This window comes from Columba livia, chromosome 2, assembly GCF_036013475.1.
Source record: "Columba livia isolate bColLiv1 breed racing homer chromosome 2, bColLiv1.pat.W.v2, whole genome shotgun sequence".
Lineage (NCBI taxonomy): Eukaryota > Metazoa > Chordata > Aves > Columbiformes > Columbidae > Columba > Columba livia.
In genome coordinates this window covers 34,060,337-34,080,480 of record NC_088603.1, presented here as the reverse complement: position 1 = coordinate 34,080,480, position 20,144 = coordinate 34,060,337, and the positions used below count along the sequence as shown (strand labels likewise).

The 20,144-nt window shown below is 36.5% G+C and overlaps 1 protein-coding gene across 1 annotated transcript in view; it reads right to left on the bottom strand.

Annotated features, from left to right (window-relative positions):
- The window catches only part of LOC102097778 (dynein axonemal heavy chain 11), an 87,621-nt gene that overhangs the window by 39,436 nt on the left and 28,041 nt on the right, over window positions 1-20,144 (bottom strand). Inside the window, 2 exon segments of the mRNA XM_065051285.1 lie at window positions 2,466-2,630; window positions 7,114-7,248. Of these exon segments, the coding sequence (XP_064907357.1) occupies window positions 2,466-2,621 (156 nt within the window). The 5' untranslated portion in view covers window positions 2,622-2,630; window positions 7,114-7,248.

Below are 20,144 nucleotides of genomic sequence, written 5' to 3'. Positions count from 1 at the left end.
CATTTATGACATTTTTAAAAATGTGTTTTCATTTAAGACATTTACTTCATAAAAATATTTATTGTTCAATAAAATTAAAAAAACCCGCCATATATTACAAATTTTGGTGTATACAGATTCTGATATTGCAAATTCAATGTTCATGTATGCTCTTGAGCAGGTATTTCTGGAGCATAATTCAGCATTTATCTACACAAAAATCATAGAAACAGGATTCCCATGGTATCTTCTTAATATAGTTCAGCTGTGTATCAACAAGGTCCAAAGCCAGAGAACAGAGCCATCTCCAGGGGCAGAGGCAGCCTTGCAGCTCCCTGCCTGGCACCAGCTGTGGCAACGTGCTCGTGTGAGTGCCCCTTTGCTTAGAAGGAACCTGTGGTGTCCGCATACATGAGAACAGCCACTACAGAGCCACACTTGCTGGACACCAACTGGTTGCAGGCATTGACAAGAAGATGAAATCGAAAAGAAATGGAGCATCTGCAATCAGTACTTACTGAACGGGTAAGAGTGGGAAGGGAAATGCGTAATGCTACACAACAGAGAGACTGAATAACTAAGCTATTTGGAAAAAAAAGTGGCCAGTGGAAGCATGGAAGATCTACACTAGCTATCAGGAAGTAAGTTGTTCTTTGCTTAAGCGAAGGGCAAATCCCCAACAATTCATAGAATCGTAGAATCATTTTGGTTGGAAGAGACCCTCAGGGTCATCAAGTCCAACCATAAACTAACTTGAGCACTAAACCATGTCCTTTCCTCAAGCACTAATCCATGTCCATTCCTTTACAATGATATCCCAGTTTTCCTTATTTGTGATTGCTGGATTGAATTCTAAATCCATAAATTAAAGGGAAGTACAGAACCATCAATATTTAGCCCGAACTATCTTTCACCCCATTCAGAAGTGCTTTAAAAACTCTTACATCAAAATTTTCCTCCTCCCTAAACATGTATAGTCCTTAGTGCTGACTTGTAGACTTGAGATCGTTTTAGAAGTGCACATTGAAATAAAAAAGCATGTAAATCTGGTGCTTATTTATAAAGAAAATAATTACATATATTTAAATTGAGACAAATTTGCACAATTATTAGTATTAATAAGAATGGCACCATATGTCTAGTGCATTTTCTGTGGCATGATGTCATAGCTACCATATTATTAGAAAATATATACCACCTTAACATTGTCCAACCCCTGATTCTAATCACAGAGCCCAAAATGAACTTGACTTTTGATGAACTTGCTGAAAATACAAGCACAAAAGGACCAACAGGCATACACTCCTCTCTGCAAGCATGCAACAGGTTAATCTCCTCTGGTAAATTTACCAGAAGACTGAAAATATGATTTGTTCTATCTCTGGACTGCAAGGCAAGCAATACAATCACTTTCATGAGCTGAAATACTTCCTTGTGGAAAACACTAACATTGAAGTGTTAGCAGTGTTCCTAATACAAATTTTTACACAATGCAAAAAAATATTGTATTGTATAGATACATCTGTTGTCCCTGTATCTGCACTAAACTGATACTTCATGGCATAGAACTACTTCGTGTTCCTTCTAAAGAGGATTATTAATAAACATGTATTTTTAACTTCCCAAAGGCATTTGTCTCCTCTTTTCTACTCTTCCCCACTTTTTTTGCATTTTACCTGCAAAAAATTTTATAGTGAAAAAGGTCAGGGAGATGTTCCAGGCAAAACAAAGCTCCACACAAAATAGTGACTGTTAAACTGTTGCAAAAATCAAACGGCTACAAAAAGATGTCCCTGCAGTTCTGAGTGCTGACTTTGGGAACCTTGGATTTGGCTTTAACAGTATTTTCAGAGTGTTCCCGGGCAACTTGGCTCACCCACTGTGCCTTAGCTTTGTGATTTAAAATGGGGGTAAGAGTTCAACAGTTCACATATTTCAGATAATAAATTATATTAACTGTGATATCATGCTGTGATTTGCAGCACATGAGAAGCAGGAAAAAAGTAGAAAGAGGTGAGGAACATTTGCAGCAGAAAGGAAGAAAGGAATGGCCCAAAATTTTACAAGGAAGGATGGAGGAACCTTTTCAGAGACAATTCTAAGGGCTAGAGCCTCTCTGCAGTTATTGAGTACTAACATGGTTTCCTCCGTGTCCAGAGATATGGAGATTATCACAACTACCTGCTCTTCCTGGAGCTGAAAACCTAAGCGGAATAGGTCTCTCTGCACTCTTCTATCACTATGTATAGCATTTACTGTTTCACAAGTGTCACAAAAGACAGAATTTGGCATAGAGAACTGGAAAGGGAAAGGATTTTCTTTTGCAAACAGAACTTAAACTCTTTCTCCCATTTCCCTCAAAGTGTACCTGTAATCTGAGGAAAGCAACTTCTAAATACAGATCTGTACTTCAAATTTTTGAAAGACAGCATCTTTAACCAACCAGACTTTTCACTGGAGACCCCATTTTGTACAGTAAGTTTTACCTTTAGAAAAGGAATCCAGACATGTTTCATCAGTTCCTGGCAATACTGTTTTGTGAAGGGTGCAAAGTAAGACACAAATGCTGCTGTTAATAAGACATCACCACATAAAGTTTTCTTTTTTGCTTTCAGGTGTTCAATGGACCGTCTCCAATGCATGTTTTCAGACTGCAAAGCAAAATTAGGAAATGTCATCTCCTGAACAACTTGGAAGTGACAGAACTTTTAAACTCCACATTAAAAACCAGAAGCACGCAAAAGTACAACAGAAAAGGTACTCTGTCAGCAAGAGACATGCTGCCTAAAACTGCAAGGCTGGAAACAGTCCATACTTTCTGGTGCTGATTTCAGCCTTTGAAGCTGAAAAAATAGGTTGGAGCACTTAATCAAGCATGCTATGTCCTTCTCTTGCTTGATTTTTTTCCAGTAATTGGTACTTTGGTCTGAACCAGATACACTATGGCAGCATCTGGCATTCCACTGCCAGGTACAGTATGGCACTACTGCCTTGTGCAAAGTGCAGTCGTTTCCATCCAGATTCAGAGAAGGCAAAGAAACAAGAATATTAGAAGAAAAAAAAAAAAAACAAAACAGAAGAAAGGAGAAAAAGCTGTTTCAACCTCAACAAAGATGTGACTTCTACTATTTTCTCATGCCTTTTTCCAAGGAAAGGGGAAGAAGGACAGTAGAGTTGTAGGTTTGTTTTCCTCTTATTTGTCTGTTTTTTTTTTTACCTACTATCTACAGAAATTTTACTAAGCTAACAAATACAATGATTTTAAATTTCAACAGGAGGAAAGACAAAGGTGGTCAAACACATAGGTTGCCCAGAGAGGTTCTGGAGTTTCCATCCTGGGAGATATTCAAAACCCAACTGGACATGATCCTGGGAATCCAGTCTAACCAACCCAGTTTGGGCAGGAAGGGGTGCACTAGATGATCTCAGAAGGTTCTTTCCAGCCTCACTGATTCTGTCAGAGTTTAACTACTGATTCATTTATTTATTTCCCCCCCCATATCAGCTCACATTTCTGGAATCCCTTGTGTACTTTACAGAATTCAGCTTAAACATGCTTACCCTGGGATATTTTGCTTGAATAGTCAGGAACAGTATAAAATATTGGTAATTTCTTATTAGTAGCTATGCAGAAAGCTGTTATTTTTTTCCAGTAACATTGTAAAGACAGCCCACTGCCTATTTAAAATGTTGAAATGGTGACTAAAGAATTTCAGATAAACGAAAGTATATTAATATTTAAGATATGTCATGGTTTAACCCCAGCTAACAACTAAGACCACAATAACTGCTTACTCACTGCTGTCCATCCCCAAAGTGGGATAACAGAGAGAATCAAAAGGGAAGGGAGAAAGCTCATGGGCTGAGATAAGGACAGTTTAAGAAAACAACAACAACAAACAAAAACAACAACAACTACTACTACTTCTACTACTACTACTACTAAATGAAATAAGTGATACTCAAGCAATTGCTCACGAACTCTGATAGTGCCAAGCAGCCATGCCTGGTCACAAACAGCTAAACCAAACAAAAGAGCAAAAAGGCAAAATGCAAACAGGCCAAAAGCTAACTGTGAACCCACAGAATAGCAAAAGGCCAAATTCCAACAAAACTAATGATCAAATGGACACGGCATAAAACCCAAACTAGCAGTATGTGGCACACTATACTTTGTTCTGTGTATGTAATTCCCAACAAAGGAATGAGAGCATGCATGAATGTATGCTCAAATAGTTTCAGCATGGAAATGAAGGTAAAAATTGATAATCCATTAAAGTCATCTTCCGACTGGTGAAATTCTAGATGTAAAATTGGAATAAACTGCCAAAACCTTTCTTCCTTGTTTGTGCTGTTGGAAATACTCAGGTAAAAATAAAAGTTGTTTCCCAGTTTGTTCACTCGCATCAGGGAAACCTCAGGAAATCATTCTCCAGCAGGCAGAGGGACTGAAGCAAAGGAAGGGCCAACATGAAAGGAGGAAAACGCACTGCTGAACAACTTATAAGGACTGTCCTTTACCCACTGTCCATACAGACATTTATTTTTCAGAGCAATGACAGTAATCAAAACGTAATTTTCCAGTCCTTTACATGTTGTAATCAAAATCACTGAATAGAAAGTATCCTCCATACTTCAAATAATTTAATATAAAATGCTTGCATTTTGCTGGTGCTAGCTGCTTAAGAACTTAAAAGAATACTTGTAGATGTGCTCGTTCTTGAAAGCCTTTAAAATGTATAAAATCAATCTCAAGTAACAACTCTCTTTCATTCTAAACAAATTTATATGTGTACAAAAACAAAGTATCAAAAAATTTTTAAATTTGATATTAATGAAATATTTTCCAACTATATTTTTCAGAAAAATCAGAAATATTTACTGAAATAGTTAAACGTCCTATCCTGCAAAGACAGACAGAGAATTCTACAATAGAAGCCTCAAACTCTTTTGTCATTAAATAGGAATATAGAATATCCACTAAGAAAGTGGAAGTATCTTTAATCAAAGTACTGTGCTTAGAAGAGTTAGTATTTAATGTTTCACAGTGTAAATGCAGGAACTCAGTGTGTAAAGACCTCCTAACCCCCAACTACATTCATAAGAGATGCCCAGCAAATGACACATAAAGGATTATTCCTATTAGAAGCTTTAACAGCAATCTTTGTAATGTAGCAGTTTTGCTTTTAAGTATTTTAGGCATCCATTTTTGTCTACAGAAGTCATTGGATTCTTCTTTAAACCATTAACTGAAAGCAACAAGACAATAAATCCATTAATTTACAAGAAGGCTTTTTGGTTTACCCATTCTCTTTTCTTGTTGTCACTGACTGGTAAGTCATAAACAATAAAGAGCACCCACCTCATTCTCAAAAATAGCTTTGAAATTTGAAGATTTACTAAACATAGAATGATTGTCTATTTAAATCTTCAGTAATTTTACCATACCACCCAAGCACCATAAATCACTAGTGACATTGGCTAACAAGGGTTTAAGAGTTGGAACATGCAGTGCAATAAATTTCCAGACAGTTAAAAATCACTATAATTTTATTCTAATGCATTATAGATTGCCTGTAATGTCATCCTGGCCGGGGTGACCCATTTCTAATTTTGAACAGCTGTTCAGCTCGGGAGTTAGTTAATGATTAAATATAAATTGCCTGATTTATTAGTCTGAATGGCTGAGCTTCCAGGTCAATGCTATATAGACAAAATCATCAGTCTTGATGCTTTTCAGAAGTTAACTGTCTCCTGTTCTAGTCAAAAAGAATTTATTCTCAGAGGAAAAGACTTGACGTTCTCGATTAATCCTTTTAAATATTTTCCACCTTAACTTACACAATAAGACTACTAATAAGAGCTCAAATCTTGAAAAAAACCTTCTTTTAACTATGTACAAACCTTCAAATCCAAGCATTGGAGACTACCTATGGGCAAAGGCCATTGCCTTCCACAGAGTTTCCAAAGGCTTTTGGCAAGGTCAGGCCAACAGTGACTGTCCCATGTGTTTTGGGGCAAACAAAAGTTTTCACATGCAGAGAGTAACGATGACCTCACTGGTTTTCTACCAAAGGAAAAATTATTTACATATTTTATATTTCTAGGCATATTAATTTCAAAATCAGGTGTCAAAAATGGATCAGTTTTAATTGCACTGGGTTTTTTTATTAGTTCTATACACTTATTTTTTATAAACTGATTTAATCTTCTTGATTGCCAGACTCTGCTGAGAGATTTACAGAAACAAAAGTATTCGTTCTCTGATCTTAGAAAGCAAAGTCACAGAGATTTTATGAAATCCAGCATAAAGTATTTATTCAGACTGTCCTGGGAACTCACATAGTGGTGTAAATACTCTTTGTAGTTTTTATTTCCTGTTATTTACACTTATTTGTCAAACAGGAATGGTTAGAATTCTAGATAATGAATTGAGACAGCACAATTTCTGTAAACACTTAGGAGAGACTGCACACCAATGCTGTGGCTGACTTAAATGGTTACTGACTGTTAAATAGGCATGTGTTAGCTTTAATGATGTTTGTCTGCAAATAAAGGTAATAACCACACTTAAATATATATAATTTTAACATAAATACATTTCATTCTTATTTAAAAATTAATAGTTTCTGTAAAAAGAAAAAAAAACTATAAGGAAACAGTAAATATCTGATTGGTGCCTTCCACTTATTCACAATCTAAAGTGCAACGGGGGCAAATGCAGGGCAAATCCATCCTGACCTAGAGGATTATTCAGTCTTTCTGCTCATTAACTAGAGGCTGCCCAGGCTGTCGCAATGTGTTCACAGTTGTGTATAAATGTGGTGACTTAGTTATAGAGACTTTTCTCTAGCAATCATGCCAACATCAGCTCCTCAGCAATACATGATTTTCAGGAAAAGCAATTTTGGTGCAGTGCATTTTACTTCTCAGGATTTTATTACAGGTTTATTTGTGTGTTCTGTTTTTTCCTTCATTTAAAGGATTTCTAAAAGAGTCATCTCGCTCCTGTCCCCACCAGCCTTTTCTCCCCACACTGTCCTTAAAAATTTAAGATTAACCTCATGCTTAACAAAACATTTCAAATATTTCGAAATTCACAGTAGAAAGAACATCCAGGAAAAATCTTCTTACCTCAAGTCTTCTGACCAGCCTGTTGGTCAGCTCAATAGTTTTGTTTGTTCGGTTTACATAATCCTGACGTTGGACTTTCTCTGCAACCACTTTCTCAAGTGAAGCTGTGAGCTTACACAGATTGCTATCCAGAACCTATTCAGAAAAGGAATGGATAAATATTCTAGCTTAAGGTTTGTTGTATTTGGGGTGTTTTTGTTGTTGTTTTTGTTTGTTTGGTAGTCATAGTTTATTTATTTATTTATTTATTTAATATTTTTTTTTTTTAAATTATTTTAAATGATATCTTTTAACGACTGTAGAATGGACCTTTAATTCTGAAGGATACAAAATTTAGAGGAAAGGTGGTGTTGTACTCTGTTATTTCTACAGCTCCTGGCATAAGTATGCTAACTAACAACAACTTAGAACAAAACCACTATTAGAATCTCTCATTAAATACTCATTTAAATGGTAGAGATCAGGTGCTTGGAGTATGGTAATAGGAGGATATATGTTTCTGCTTGATGACAATGGCCTGCATTGCAATGGCCAGATCTGGAGCTCCTGGACAAAAGTGCATGTTCCCTGTGCTAAATTCAGTCTCAAACCTCCTAGGATGCTGTAACCATGTCCCATGCATTCTGGAGCATTTAAAATTGTAACAGAGAGAGGAAAAAAATACAAGAACGGAATTAGGATTTTCATTTTGTATATGAGCTGGGTGGCATACAGAGATCCAGCAGTTTGCTCTTGGATGGACAAGATGGCTTCACTTGTGGGAGAAAACAAGGAGATCTCCTGCATACCAATCCACACCTTCACCAAAGGCCTTTCACCACCTTTGCGCACCTTTGCAGCAACATGCCCCCCTCTCTGCTTTCAGGGATTTCATCCTGAATGTACCTCAACTCAGTAGCAGCCCCTGCTCACTCCCAGTGAGCTCCTGCATGTTCCCTTTCAGACTGCTCAGACCCTTTATTTTCTTCAATCTCTATCACTCCTGCCATACAACTGGTAATTTGCTGAGCTGCAGCATTTTATCCAGATTCTCTTAACTGAGCAGTTAGGATGACATGGGATTTTTATATAAAATAATGTAAAATTGTTTCTGTCAATGCCTACTTAACTCAAACAGCTCAGAGATGCTTGGATGAAGAGCTATTGTTCTCCTTGTTGAAGACACAACACCCTGTATTTCTGAAAAAAGTCTAAGAAATACAGTAATAATCAGTCAAGAACAGTTAGTCAACAAAACAGGCGAAAAAGAAAAAAAAAGACTAGTTTCTTCTGGCTGTAAAAATAAAAACTCCAGACTACGGCATTTGTTCATCAAAAAGGACCAAAAATAAGAAAGCCACCCACAATGTGTTTATCTCAGTTTTCCCTTTTCATCAGGACAATAAACACTTACATTCTTTTGTACTCTATCAAAAAAAAAAAGATAGTTTCTTCCAGCTCAGCAAACTATGAAGAACTAATGAAACAAAAGGTGTTGCAAAGTCAGATAATTGAGTGATAAAAGCAAAGATGTTAACACCTTGAAAAGTATTATTTTTACAAATAATCAGGTGAGGCAAAAGTTGAATACAAGAACAGAGCTTGAAAGATCATTTTTAAAAAGACAAGGGACAGTACTGCAGGCGAGTTGCCTGAAACTGATTTGTTTCTCTAGAGTAACTACAGAACTAATAACATGAGTTCCACTGTAAAATAAAACTTTCCTATTTCAGGTTTAATGGAAGAATCACAAAAAGAGCAAGGAGTGCATAGCTCCATGAAAGCTTGGTGGTTTTGCAGGATCAAAGATTTATATCTCATCTGCCAAGTTTAGTGTTTGAATTGGTGGTGTGCAATCAGGAAATTTGAAACTAAAATATAAATTAAAATAAGAAATTAATTGAAAAAAGGGAAAGATGAAATTACAACTTAAAGCTTAACAGAGAAGGCTGGCTTGATTTCTTAGGGATCATGAAGGAGTCAATCCACTTTTTAATGGTGATGGATCTTAAATTAAGAGACTAATGACGATCTCTGCTCATAAGGATGTCTCACAGGGGTGGGCTTTAAGCAAAATTTCATCAGTCAAGCGTGCAAGGCATAAGAAAAATGAAACACAGAAACAGCTCTCTACTCTCTTTTTTAAGAGAGACTTATTTCTAGGCATGTCAAGTTTGCCTGCATTATAACATAAATCTGACCATATTTCCATCAAAGTTCAGGTAGTAAAGATGACAAGAACATTCTTCTGCAGTGAGACAAACAGTAAGGTATGCCCCAATGTCTTTGTAGTTTTGTTTGTTTCTTTGTTTTTAGGTTTATTTTTGGTACATAATAGCCTCTTTTACCAGTGCACTTCCTACTTCATGACTTTAGAACAGGAAATGTGTTACTACAAAACACGCCGTTCCCTTTTGTCATTCTTTCATAGGATGTACCATCAATAAAGTTTAGGGCTAGCAACGACAGGATTACATATTGCATTTTATACCTCAGTACTCTAAATTCTATAGGATAATTCACATGTTTTGAAAACACTTGTTACGGAGAAAGTTAGTGCTAGTGAAGTATGTTCCACAAATCACAGCATAGTAATTTCTCTCCATAGCAAGCCTGCTGGACTACGCCCTGGTATAATCCTTTCCAGGAACAAAGTGTATTTTCACTCATAGAATAATAATAATAATTGTAATTATAAGTAATACAAATTGCTTGGTACCTGCCAAAAGGATAAACTCAGCCCAATTTTTTAGAGCTAACAATAATAAATTTTTTCAATATATAACGGGCATACTTCTTGTAATGTATAGATGTGAATGTAAATTCATAATTCTCACAAATGTTTTTAGCAGACAACTGTAGTTTGTATAAGGACGGAAATCTGATTTAATTTCACTCCAAATACTTAAAAAATAATTTTGCTTGTGAAGAAACGTTCCTTTTTTCTATTTCCTAACCTGTTCTTTTCATTTACTGTAAATACATAGCAATTTTCTGACTGGATGGACAACTGTATGTGTTTGTATATTAAAAGTTTAACACACAGGAAAGGATCAGTAGGCATCACCACCTACAGAGTATCTTTTTATCATCTTTAAAACATCGTAAATATTTAAACAACATACTATATATTAGTATTAGTACCAGTCTGTATATATTTGACATTAAAAAAATTACTGTGACAATGTTAATTACATTATTGCCCATATCTGAATTTAATTTCTCATCTAAAGGTACATTCTGGAAGCCATGAGAAGTGAAAGGAGGTTAGTTTAGCTGTGCTGTCTAAGCTGAAGATGTATTATTGATTACTAACAGCTGCAACAATTAGCATCACTGAAAATTGCTGGCCACAAAAACTTCCACATGAAAAATACATACAACTCTCATTCTCTCTTTCTTTGCCAACAAAAAGAAGCTGAATTATGATCCAGGGAGCACAAAACATCCATGAATGCAGGAGCAGATATCAGTAACAACTGATACTCTGCCTTGAAGTCTATTCTTTAGAAAATCAGACAGAGGAAGATGAGAGAGAGGCAGGCAAATAAATGACGAGAAGGGAAAAAGGCAAGAAATTAAGTGAAGGATAGGGGGCAACTGAATGTATGGACTGATGCTCGGAGAAAAGACTTGAAGAAAAACGCTAATGCCACTTTAAAGGTATTTAAAAGAGATTAGATAGAAGAGTAACTCCTTCATTGCTCTTACCCCATCTGTTTAGCTCTAGAATGAAAAGGACTGCTAAAGGCTAGTATTCATAAAGTATCTCTTCTGTACTGCTTCATTTCATGCAGATTCAGATGAGGAGTACCTTCTTGCAGGCTCTGTATACTGGCCCTATGCAAGCTTAGAAGGAATTCAGCTCTTCAAAGGGTGACTGATAGGGCTGCACAGCACTTCTACTACTCTTGAAGAAGAGATGGTAGGTGAGGTGAAAACTCCTCACAGACTGGATCCAGTCAGCAGGCAGCCCAGGCAGAGGTATAGCAGAATGTCCATATATCAAAAGTGACTTTCTTTCAAAACATTAGAGAACTTACAACTCAAGTAAAGAATAAGATCTTTCTAGAGACTGATAGCATCCAGAGGGCTACCAGCAGCTAAGGAAAATAAAATCTAGGTGCTTGTCACTGACAAGTGCCTGCATTGTTCATTTCTTTTTCCAGATGAAATACAAGTTTGTCTTCTCTTTATACTCCTTCCACAGACTCCCTTGCACAGTGAATCATACCTTTAGAAGGTCTGACATGAGCCAGCTGGAATAGGTTGTGTAGGGTGGAGGTGCAAGTTACAAAATACTGAATGTAAACATTAAATGAAGCAGATCAAGAAGTTACCATGGTTGGAAAAACAGAGCTGACAAAAGTTTACTAGATGTAAAACTTCCTGGAGAAGTGGAACACAACTGGTGAATATTGATACAGCACTTCATTCTATCTCTAAAAATGGATACCAGCAAAAAAGTCAGTGTTTCACTCTGAATTTGCATCTTTCCATCAGTTAATCCTGATTAATGCTACTACTGTACATAACAGTCCTCCCCCATGGGCATGTCACATTGAGCATCATGTCCTTTAACACGTGGATTAATACAAGTTTCCAGTTGAGGAACTCAAGCTGATTTTGAATGTAAGATCGAACAACGCAGTTCAGGATCATTGAACAGGGATGAAAACCTACAAAGTTATTCACTGTTGACCATGTTGTGCATGCTTAGATGATGAAGAAAAAAGCTGAGCCCAGAAAGCTAAGCAGAGGCTCTGTGAAATGCCAACTGTACCTATGGTTAAAACAAAACCAAGCAAAGTGGTCCATTTCATGGAATTAATGAGTGTCAGTTCTGTTTAAAAGGAGAAATGCAAAGACTGTTCTGTACCTCCTATCTGCAGAGCTCCTTCAATCTAGTGAACCTTATGAATGAACTCAGCCCTCCATCACCCTCTAACATTTCACAGGTAGGAAATGAGGTACTAATGATCAGATCCCAGAGGAAATGCATCTTTCAGCCACACAATTTTCTGTAGTTCAGACTTCCTGGATTAAGATTTTATTAAGTGGGTGTCGCATCTCCAACTTGTTATAATTCTGGAAACTTAAAATTCCTTCTAATATTCCCAAATTGTTTAAAGCTCCGGTGTGTGCTAACTTGCTATTTCCCCCTCCTCGCTAGTTGCCAGTCCTGAGGAAACTATCCGTGACTTTTATACACACATCTTTATGTTACACACTGCATTTTTATAACTACTTCAATCATTTCCAGTCTACCACATGGCTTTCAGTTAATCATGTAATTAAAACCAGTTTACTTCAATCACTTTCAAATATTTTCTTTCAATAACATTTCAGATGTAAATCATTGTTAGTCCAAGTGTATGGAAGCTCATGTACAATATGCCCCATTTGGATACAGAGCATGCATAGGTAAGTATTTCGTGGAAATGAGTAACTTCGATCACCTCATACATGGAAAAAAGCATGACAAATTGGATGAGAGCCTTACTGTTAGCTGGAATTTGCAAGACATTTGAATTAACAACATTATGTATTGCCTTGTGCAAAGAATTGCCCTGTAAACTGAAGCTTTTGAAGTGAAATATTTTGGGACTGTGTAGTAGAATACTGAGGTACAAGAAACAAGCCAAACCCAAGTTTTCCTAAGTAAGATCTATGCAGCAGTTTTTGCTACATCATTATAACACTCTCTGACCACTCTAAGTGTTACAAATATGTTTTAATACACATAATATATGCACTGCATAGAAAAGTATTTATTTTTTACTCTTCTACTGAGGTCATTCTTCTTGTAAAATATTACCAGATGAACAAAATTTCTGCTTTATTTTTGGAATCAAAAGATAGTGTAAGCAAGAAGGACCTTCGGAGGTCATCCAATCCAACTCCCAATTCAAAACAAGGCTAACTTCAAAGTTTTCTTTGAACTGACCCCAATCAGCCTCAGGTCATCTTCCACAAGCTACTAATAAATAAATAATAAAGAATTATTAGTGAACAGTTCAAATTTTTACTTCCAAAATGTATTATTTTGCATTTATGAATAGCTAACTTGACCAGATTTAGTGTTCTCTATTCAACAACCTCATGAGCTCCGGAGCTTACTGTTGCTATGAGTAACACCTATCAGGGAATCAAAAATTACAGCTACAGCTCCTTAAAAAAGTTCATCAGGTTGGTCAGCTATGGTATGAATCGTTTATAAAAATAACAGTTTTAACTGGATACTCCCACCTTGTAAAAGGAAGCCTGGTTGAACAGGAAGCATGGATTTTATAAAGTGGTTAGGAAAAATACTAATAGTAAATGATAACATGACAACTGGTGGCCTAATGCAGGAAACAGATAACTGCAGGGGGAACTGCAGCTTTGTCTGTGGTGCAGAATTCTTCCTACTAAGAACTGAGCATAGCTAAGAGAAAAACTGCTGCTAACCACCACCAGAAAAATGCCTAAGGAAATAAAAGGGGAACTAAATAAACATAAGATGACAGGACTACAGGCAAAGTTGGAGGGTTACTGCACTGCAAGATCAACAAAGCAAGAAAAGGCTTTTTGAAATACTGTCAGGGAAGGAACAGAGGTGTATTAGTGCTCTTCTCTGAGCAACACATTAAAACAAAAAGGATTCCATGAGTTTCAAGGGTGACTGCTTGGTATTAAAAATAATTAAAAAAATACAAACAAACCAACAAACCCCCCCTACACATTAAAAGACTGGTTTTGTTCAAAAACTATTTGCACTTAATAAACATATACCAGTATAGATGTGTGAAATAAAAACCATGATTCTTTAGTACAGCTATTTTTCAGTGTAGATATAAGCTTCGCTAGGGCAGATGCAATTTGATCTGAATGGGTGACTCCAAGGTCACAAGGCCAAAGTTGTGCCATACAGAGGCAAATAGATATTGAAGCATGTATGCAGAGGGGACCAGAAGAAGAAGAGACATGGTACAAGCTATCTTTGCTTATCCGCTAAATCTGCATCTCCTCCTGCACAAGAAGGGCTGGTACTACAATAGCGGGAGAAATAACAGGAAATTTCTGAAATAAAGAATTAATTCTGGGATAACATTAACTCACAGGTTTAGATTAAGAGTTTCAGTAAAAGTGAATCATTCCCATTCTCTTAAATTGATACCTTAAGAGAAAACAGTGAAAGTAATATGCTCATTACCAATTTGTTCAGCCTTCATTTATTGCTTGTAGAGATCTTTTCTATGCATAACATAAAATAATGGGGTTTTAAATCTGTTTGTATATACAGACATTGTACTGGAAGTGTGAGTGCTTAAGCAGCTCTGATTTGATTTACAGCCTTATTTTTCAATATAAGTCCTATAATTTATTGTTTTAATAGGTAGCAGCCATTCAAGAGGTATATCTGAGACAGAAAGAATATGAGGATGATCTGCTGAAAGCTGAACCCACTCTTGTTGCTGCTACAGCAGCCCTCGACATGCTTAGTAAGGTAAAGATCACGCAGTTTGATGTCTGAAAAAAAGAAACCCTGTTCACTGTTCAAATAGTTCAAGGCTATTAAATGGTCATTCCAGTGCCAAGGTGCCAAGTACCGTCAAATTTCCAGCTTCTCTGGACAGCATGCTCCAAAGCAACAGGTTGGGAACTGCTGTACCTGAACTGGCATTACACTTCGCATCACTCTGTTTGGCCAAGTTGCACACAGGATTGCAGGGAAAGGGAAGGGCTATGATCATGAGTATTTCTGCCACACAAAATAATTAGTACTAGTTTTCAAAGAGCTGAGAGTTGTGTGTTAATAGTCAGAAAGCTTCCGTGGAACAAATCTACTGCTGTTGCATAATTCTGTACCTGTTCCTCTGAACTTCTTTTTTCAGGTTAATCTTAAAGAACTGAAAGTCTTCACAAACCCACCAATGGCTGTAACCAATGTTATTACTGCAGGAATGGTTTTACTGCCGTATAAAGTGCTCAAAGACTGAAACTGGAAAGCTGCAAGAGTCGTTATGGGATAGGTAATGATCAGTGTAACATCATGTAGTATCTGAGATAAGAGAGGAAAAGAACAGTTAAAAATGAGAGCCAGAGTAAGAGAAACTAAATCACAACTTCATTTTCTTACACTTTGAATGTGGGGGGATATGACCCTGTACTGTTCTTTTCTGTGTACCTTCGGTGACAAACTCAAGTCAGTCTGAGCGCCACCGGGATTTATTGACTGCAGAAGAAAAGTCAAAAGGGAGAGCATTTAATGATATTTATCTTATCCTGCCAAATTCTTCAAGTGCATTATAAAATGTCTTTCTGAGGTTGAATACTTCAGGCTTTGGGGGGGAAATAATATTTTTGCTTTGTATTACATAACGTTTCTGAAACAAAAAGCCAGCACAGGATTCCAGTTTTGCATTTATGACAAAAGTAGGGATTAGCTTCTGATTCTCTGAAATGGAAAAGGATCGGTGCACTGAAACTTCTCTTCTTGCAGGTTGATGACTTATAACAAGTTTTAATCAACTGTGGTAAGAAGCACATTCATCAGAATTGTCTGAAAGTCATCAAGGAACAGTACTTGAAAGATCCAGATTTCAACCCAAATTATGTTTATACAGAATCCTTTGCAGCAGCTGGTCTCGGTGCCTGGGTCTTCAATATAGTAAAATTCCATGAGGTATGTAGGTATATCAGTTCCTCTCTTGCCTTGATGAGGGAAAATTCTGTTATTGAAATTATTTATTATTTTGGTAAGCTCAGTATAGTGTTCTAAGGAGAATGTAACAGCAACCACAGATAAATTGGGAAGTATTCAGTGCTTAACAGTATGTACATGTGTATTTATTTTCAGTAGAAAGTAGAAGATGTGGCTGTCCATGACTTTTGAATTGCCGTTACGATGCAACAGTTGGGAAACATTATTCTTCAGATGCACATATTTCACATGAAGTGTACATCTGACTCTGGCTGTCTGGAGTGTAAGACAGAGCTTATCACTTGAGATTCCCTTAAGCACCTGTCAGCAGGATTCTTCCATTCATCCTAGCATCACAGCAAGTTAATTACAAAATAGTAAAAAACTAATCAATTCTGGGTGAAATCTACTCAAGCTTAATGTGTGTCTGATTTCTACTTATATTCTAAAGCCATGAAAGTGATACATAGAAATTAATTTTAGTTGGAGAGCAGACCCACTGAGGATAGATTCAGTTCTGCTTAAGATATCCTTGTACAGGCTATAATCAAACCTCCTGTAGTCTTAAGGTCAATATTGGAGAAATCTCTGCATCTCACTACTGTTTAGAAAGATGGCTCTAAAGCAAACGTGTGTACTGAGAGGCTGCTAAGATTATCTGAAAGTCTTCTATCAGGAGTCATTTACAATTTTTATAATGAATGTGAGACTAAACTTCTTGTCTAACATACATATGTTGTGTGCCTTTTTGAAGGAGTATTGTGACATAGATCCAAAATGTTGTTCATTGGCCCAGGCAAAAGCTGAATTATCAGCAGCTACAGAAAAACTAGAAGCCATCAGGAAAAAGCTTCTTGTAAGTACAGCTTGATTAATAATCATTCTTTTACAAAAAAAAAGCTGGGGAATATTAGGACACATTGTTACTTTTGAGGAGTTATTGATCACAGGGTAAGACCTCAACAGCTTACGCCATTTCAGCAGGTAAGCTGTAAGCATTTAATGATCTAAGCTCAAATGGAGAAGTTGGAGCTAAACAAGAGATGTATGGGGGAGAAAAAGTAAAGAAAGTAAAGACTTTTCACTAAGAGTTGGAGAGCCACTTTCCCCCCTACCCCGCCTCCCTCATTCCCCCCTTTCAAAGGCTCCCTCTTAGAAAACCAGAGAGGATACCAGTGAGCCAATGGTCAGTTCTAGTGACATACTGGGGTTTCCCTAACCAGTAAAACATTAACTGCATTTTTTTCAGTAGATACATCACATTTGTCAAAACAGCCTTCATCTTTTGGTAAATTTGCCTTTTTCTCAGTTCCAAGTCTCAAACCATAGGCCTCAAAACAAGGGAGAGAAAAGGAGAGAAAGAAATACCCTATGAGAAAGCACTGTACTTAATTTCAGGTTTAGAAATTAAGCAGATACCAATTTAAGCAGATTTCTCAAAACTCTTGTTTTGGCTTAACAGTAGCTTAGATCAGTGACTTTACATCAGCTAGTACCAGTTTTAAATAAAACCTGTGCACTTCCACAACTTTCTGCAATGATTTGATTATCTATTTAAAAGCTGATAATTATTTCATTGGTGCAACTTTATCTGGTAGAGTAACCCTGGAAGGTGTTCTGTATCATCTGCAATTGCATATGTGGAAGATTATCATACACATTATTAAGGATTTCCTGGGGCCAAAGTCAGTTATATTTGTTTCTTCTTTGTCCTTGCACCTCATGCTTGTCTCACAGGCTCATTTTCTGTCAGATCTTGCTTAAACAAAATCTAATTACAGAGAAAGAGGATATTACAGTGATCAAGATGTTAATACTTGGAACAAGCACTGTGCATTGGCAGTAACAAGACTCTGTAAGAATTTAATATCCTTACAAAATGAGTTTCTACAACTGCCAGGGGCACTTCCCATGCATATGTTTATTACATGGGAAACAGGACACACACAGACACTATCTGTGGAAATAGTAAAGATTAAAAATCAATATGCATTACAAATTACAGGTTAATAACTAAGTTAAATATTGCCCCCACTCCTTGTGAAATAAAAGTGCAGAACAAAACCGGTGTAGCATTTAAGATTAAATTCCCAATGTTTGTTGGTTTGCATAATAGCCACAACATATTTTTTAAAATTAAATACTGCATATGGAGTTGCAGTTTTGGTTTGGTTTATATTTTCTCTACGATGGTTTGAGACCCATGTTACTGAAATTAGCTTAAAGTGAAAACTTTAGAACAGCCAAGATGCTCCTTCTGTCACAGTTTTTAAGGATGTAATCACGCAAACAAGTATTACATTTACAGTAAACAGTGCTTCTTATGTGAATCAGTATTTTCCATTAAAACAAACAACTAATTTAAGTAACGCAAGTTGTATTATAGTTCTGTCTCCCTTTTTTATTATGCTTAGTTATTAATTGCTTCCTGATGCCCAAGAGGAAATAAGGGACAAGATATTTAAGTGAGAAAAAATTAAACAGAGCAGATTGCAGATAAGCATTAAGACTGTTTCTCAATCTACTTCCATGCACAAAGAGATGAAGAAGCTTTTCATCCTTGTCTCCAGAAGTTTAGTCCCCTTCACACCAATAACTTCAACAGAATAGAGCTCTTCAATGATGGCTAAACTGTTAGAAAAGCTGGAAGCAGTGTGCCCTTAGCAATCAGACCATGAGTAGAGTGACTCAAATATACCACGTAAAGAAAGAGTGCACTTCAGCTGAGGGAGGCAAATCATAAAAGCAGTTCAGCCTGGATCCATCTTTGCTCCTAAGCCTCAGCTAGTGTCACTATCACCCATATATCTACATCATGCTCTCTGTGTTTTCTTCCTTTGGAGGAGTAGGTCTCATTTTAAAAGGCAATGGCATATGCATCTTCATCTGTAAACCACCCCAGCTGGCATCATTCAGAGCATACAAAAAGCCAGTAAAATGACAGCAGTGTTACTGCCCACTACTGCAGTGGCACATTCATTGATTACTACACAGATAGGTAGCTCTGCCACATTTATGGGCCATCCAGACAGAACCCACTTTTCCAGATAAGTCTGATCTAAGGTAACTTCCACTCTTCACCTTTTCTTAGGTAATGCTTCACTCTAAGGCAATACCTCCAAGGTATTTACTGGCTTAATGTTGTAAAACTAAAAAAAACCCCCACCTTAGAACATCCAGTTTGAAATCTATACAACAGGAAACCTAAAATAATTTTCTAAAGGGTGACAAATTTTAATAAATTGTGAAGAGTATTCACAACTTAGCTGGAAGATATATTCTCATCTGCTGATTTTCTTCCAACAAAAATTATAGAAGATTAATATTTAGAAACTGTCATCAACCTTATGAAATAGCCTTAGGTTAATGTAGCACAAAATGACACTTTCATTTCCAATGAAAACATTTCAGAAGTGCAATAAAGCAATGAACAGGGGAGTGTGGTAATCATTAATGTCATGCACTGAACTTCACCCCTGAAACAAAGAGGCCCAAAGATGTGATTACGCCACAATAATCACTCAGTGTGTTTCACCTTGTTGCTTAATGAAGTAGTTAAAATTGTGTTAAGGGTGTATTTTGATCACCCAAATCCATCACAAGCATATGGAACCAATATAGGAAATGCACCACTGAAAAGTAGTTGGTAGGATGTTGAGCTATTGGATCCAATTTGTTCACAATTAATTAATTGCACTATTTGGACTTCAAACTTCACAGCAGTTTTCAAGTCCTATATAAGATATGGATCAGCAAAAAGCTGAAGTCCATGACTAGCATAATCCAGAGAAATATAAAAGTCTTGATCTGGTCTTCATTTATGTCACTGTCAAAAATCACTTTTCTCTCAATAAAATTAGGATAAGACACAAGGTCATTAGAAAAGTATTACATATCACCCAATAATAATGTCTTTAAGAAACAAAACAGAAAAGAATGAAAGACCACTTTGATTTCTAAGAGAGTATAGGCTTCCCTGTTGATCAATATCTGAAGAATGTTTACAAACCTCTTGGGAATTCAAGTTTTCATTGCTCAAAATCAGGCATTAATAACTGTTACTGGTCAGTTAAAATTTTCACTTTGCAGTATTGATAAACAACACAACATACATTAGATTTCTTAGCAAAATGCCAGAGTCAAATAAGCCATTCGGATTTTAATGGCAAAAGAATTTAAGTTTACAGCATTCCATACTACTAGTGCTGTATTTAAAAAACTCTGCTTGTAACAGTAGACAAAAATTTTATAGTCCAGGTGAAATTATGCATTTCTGTTTGTTCTGTGGTGAGGATTAATGCATGTAAATCTTTATGTTTCTAATACAGATGCTGGTAACTAATGTTAATAGGCTGGACTGCAAGCA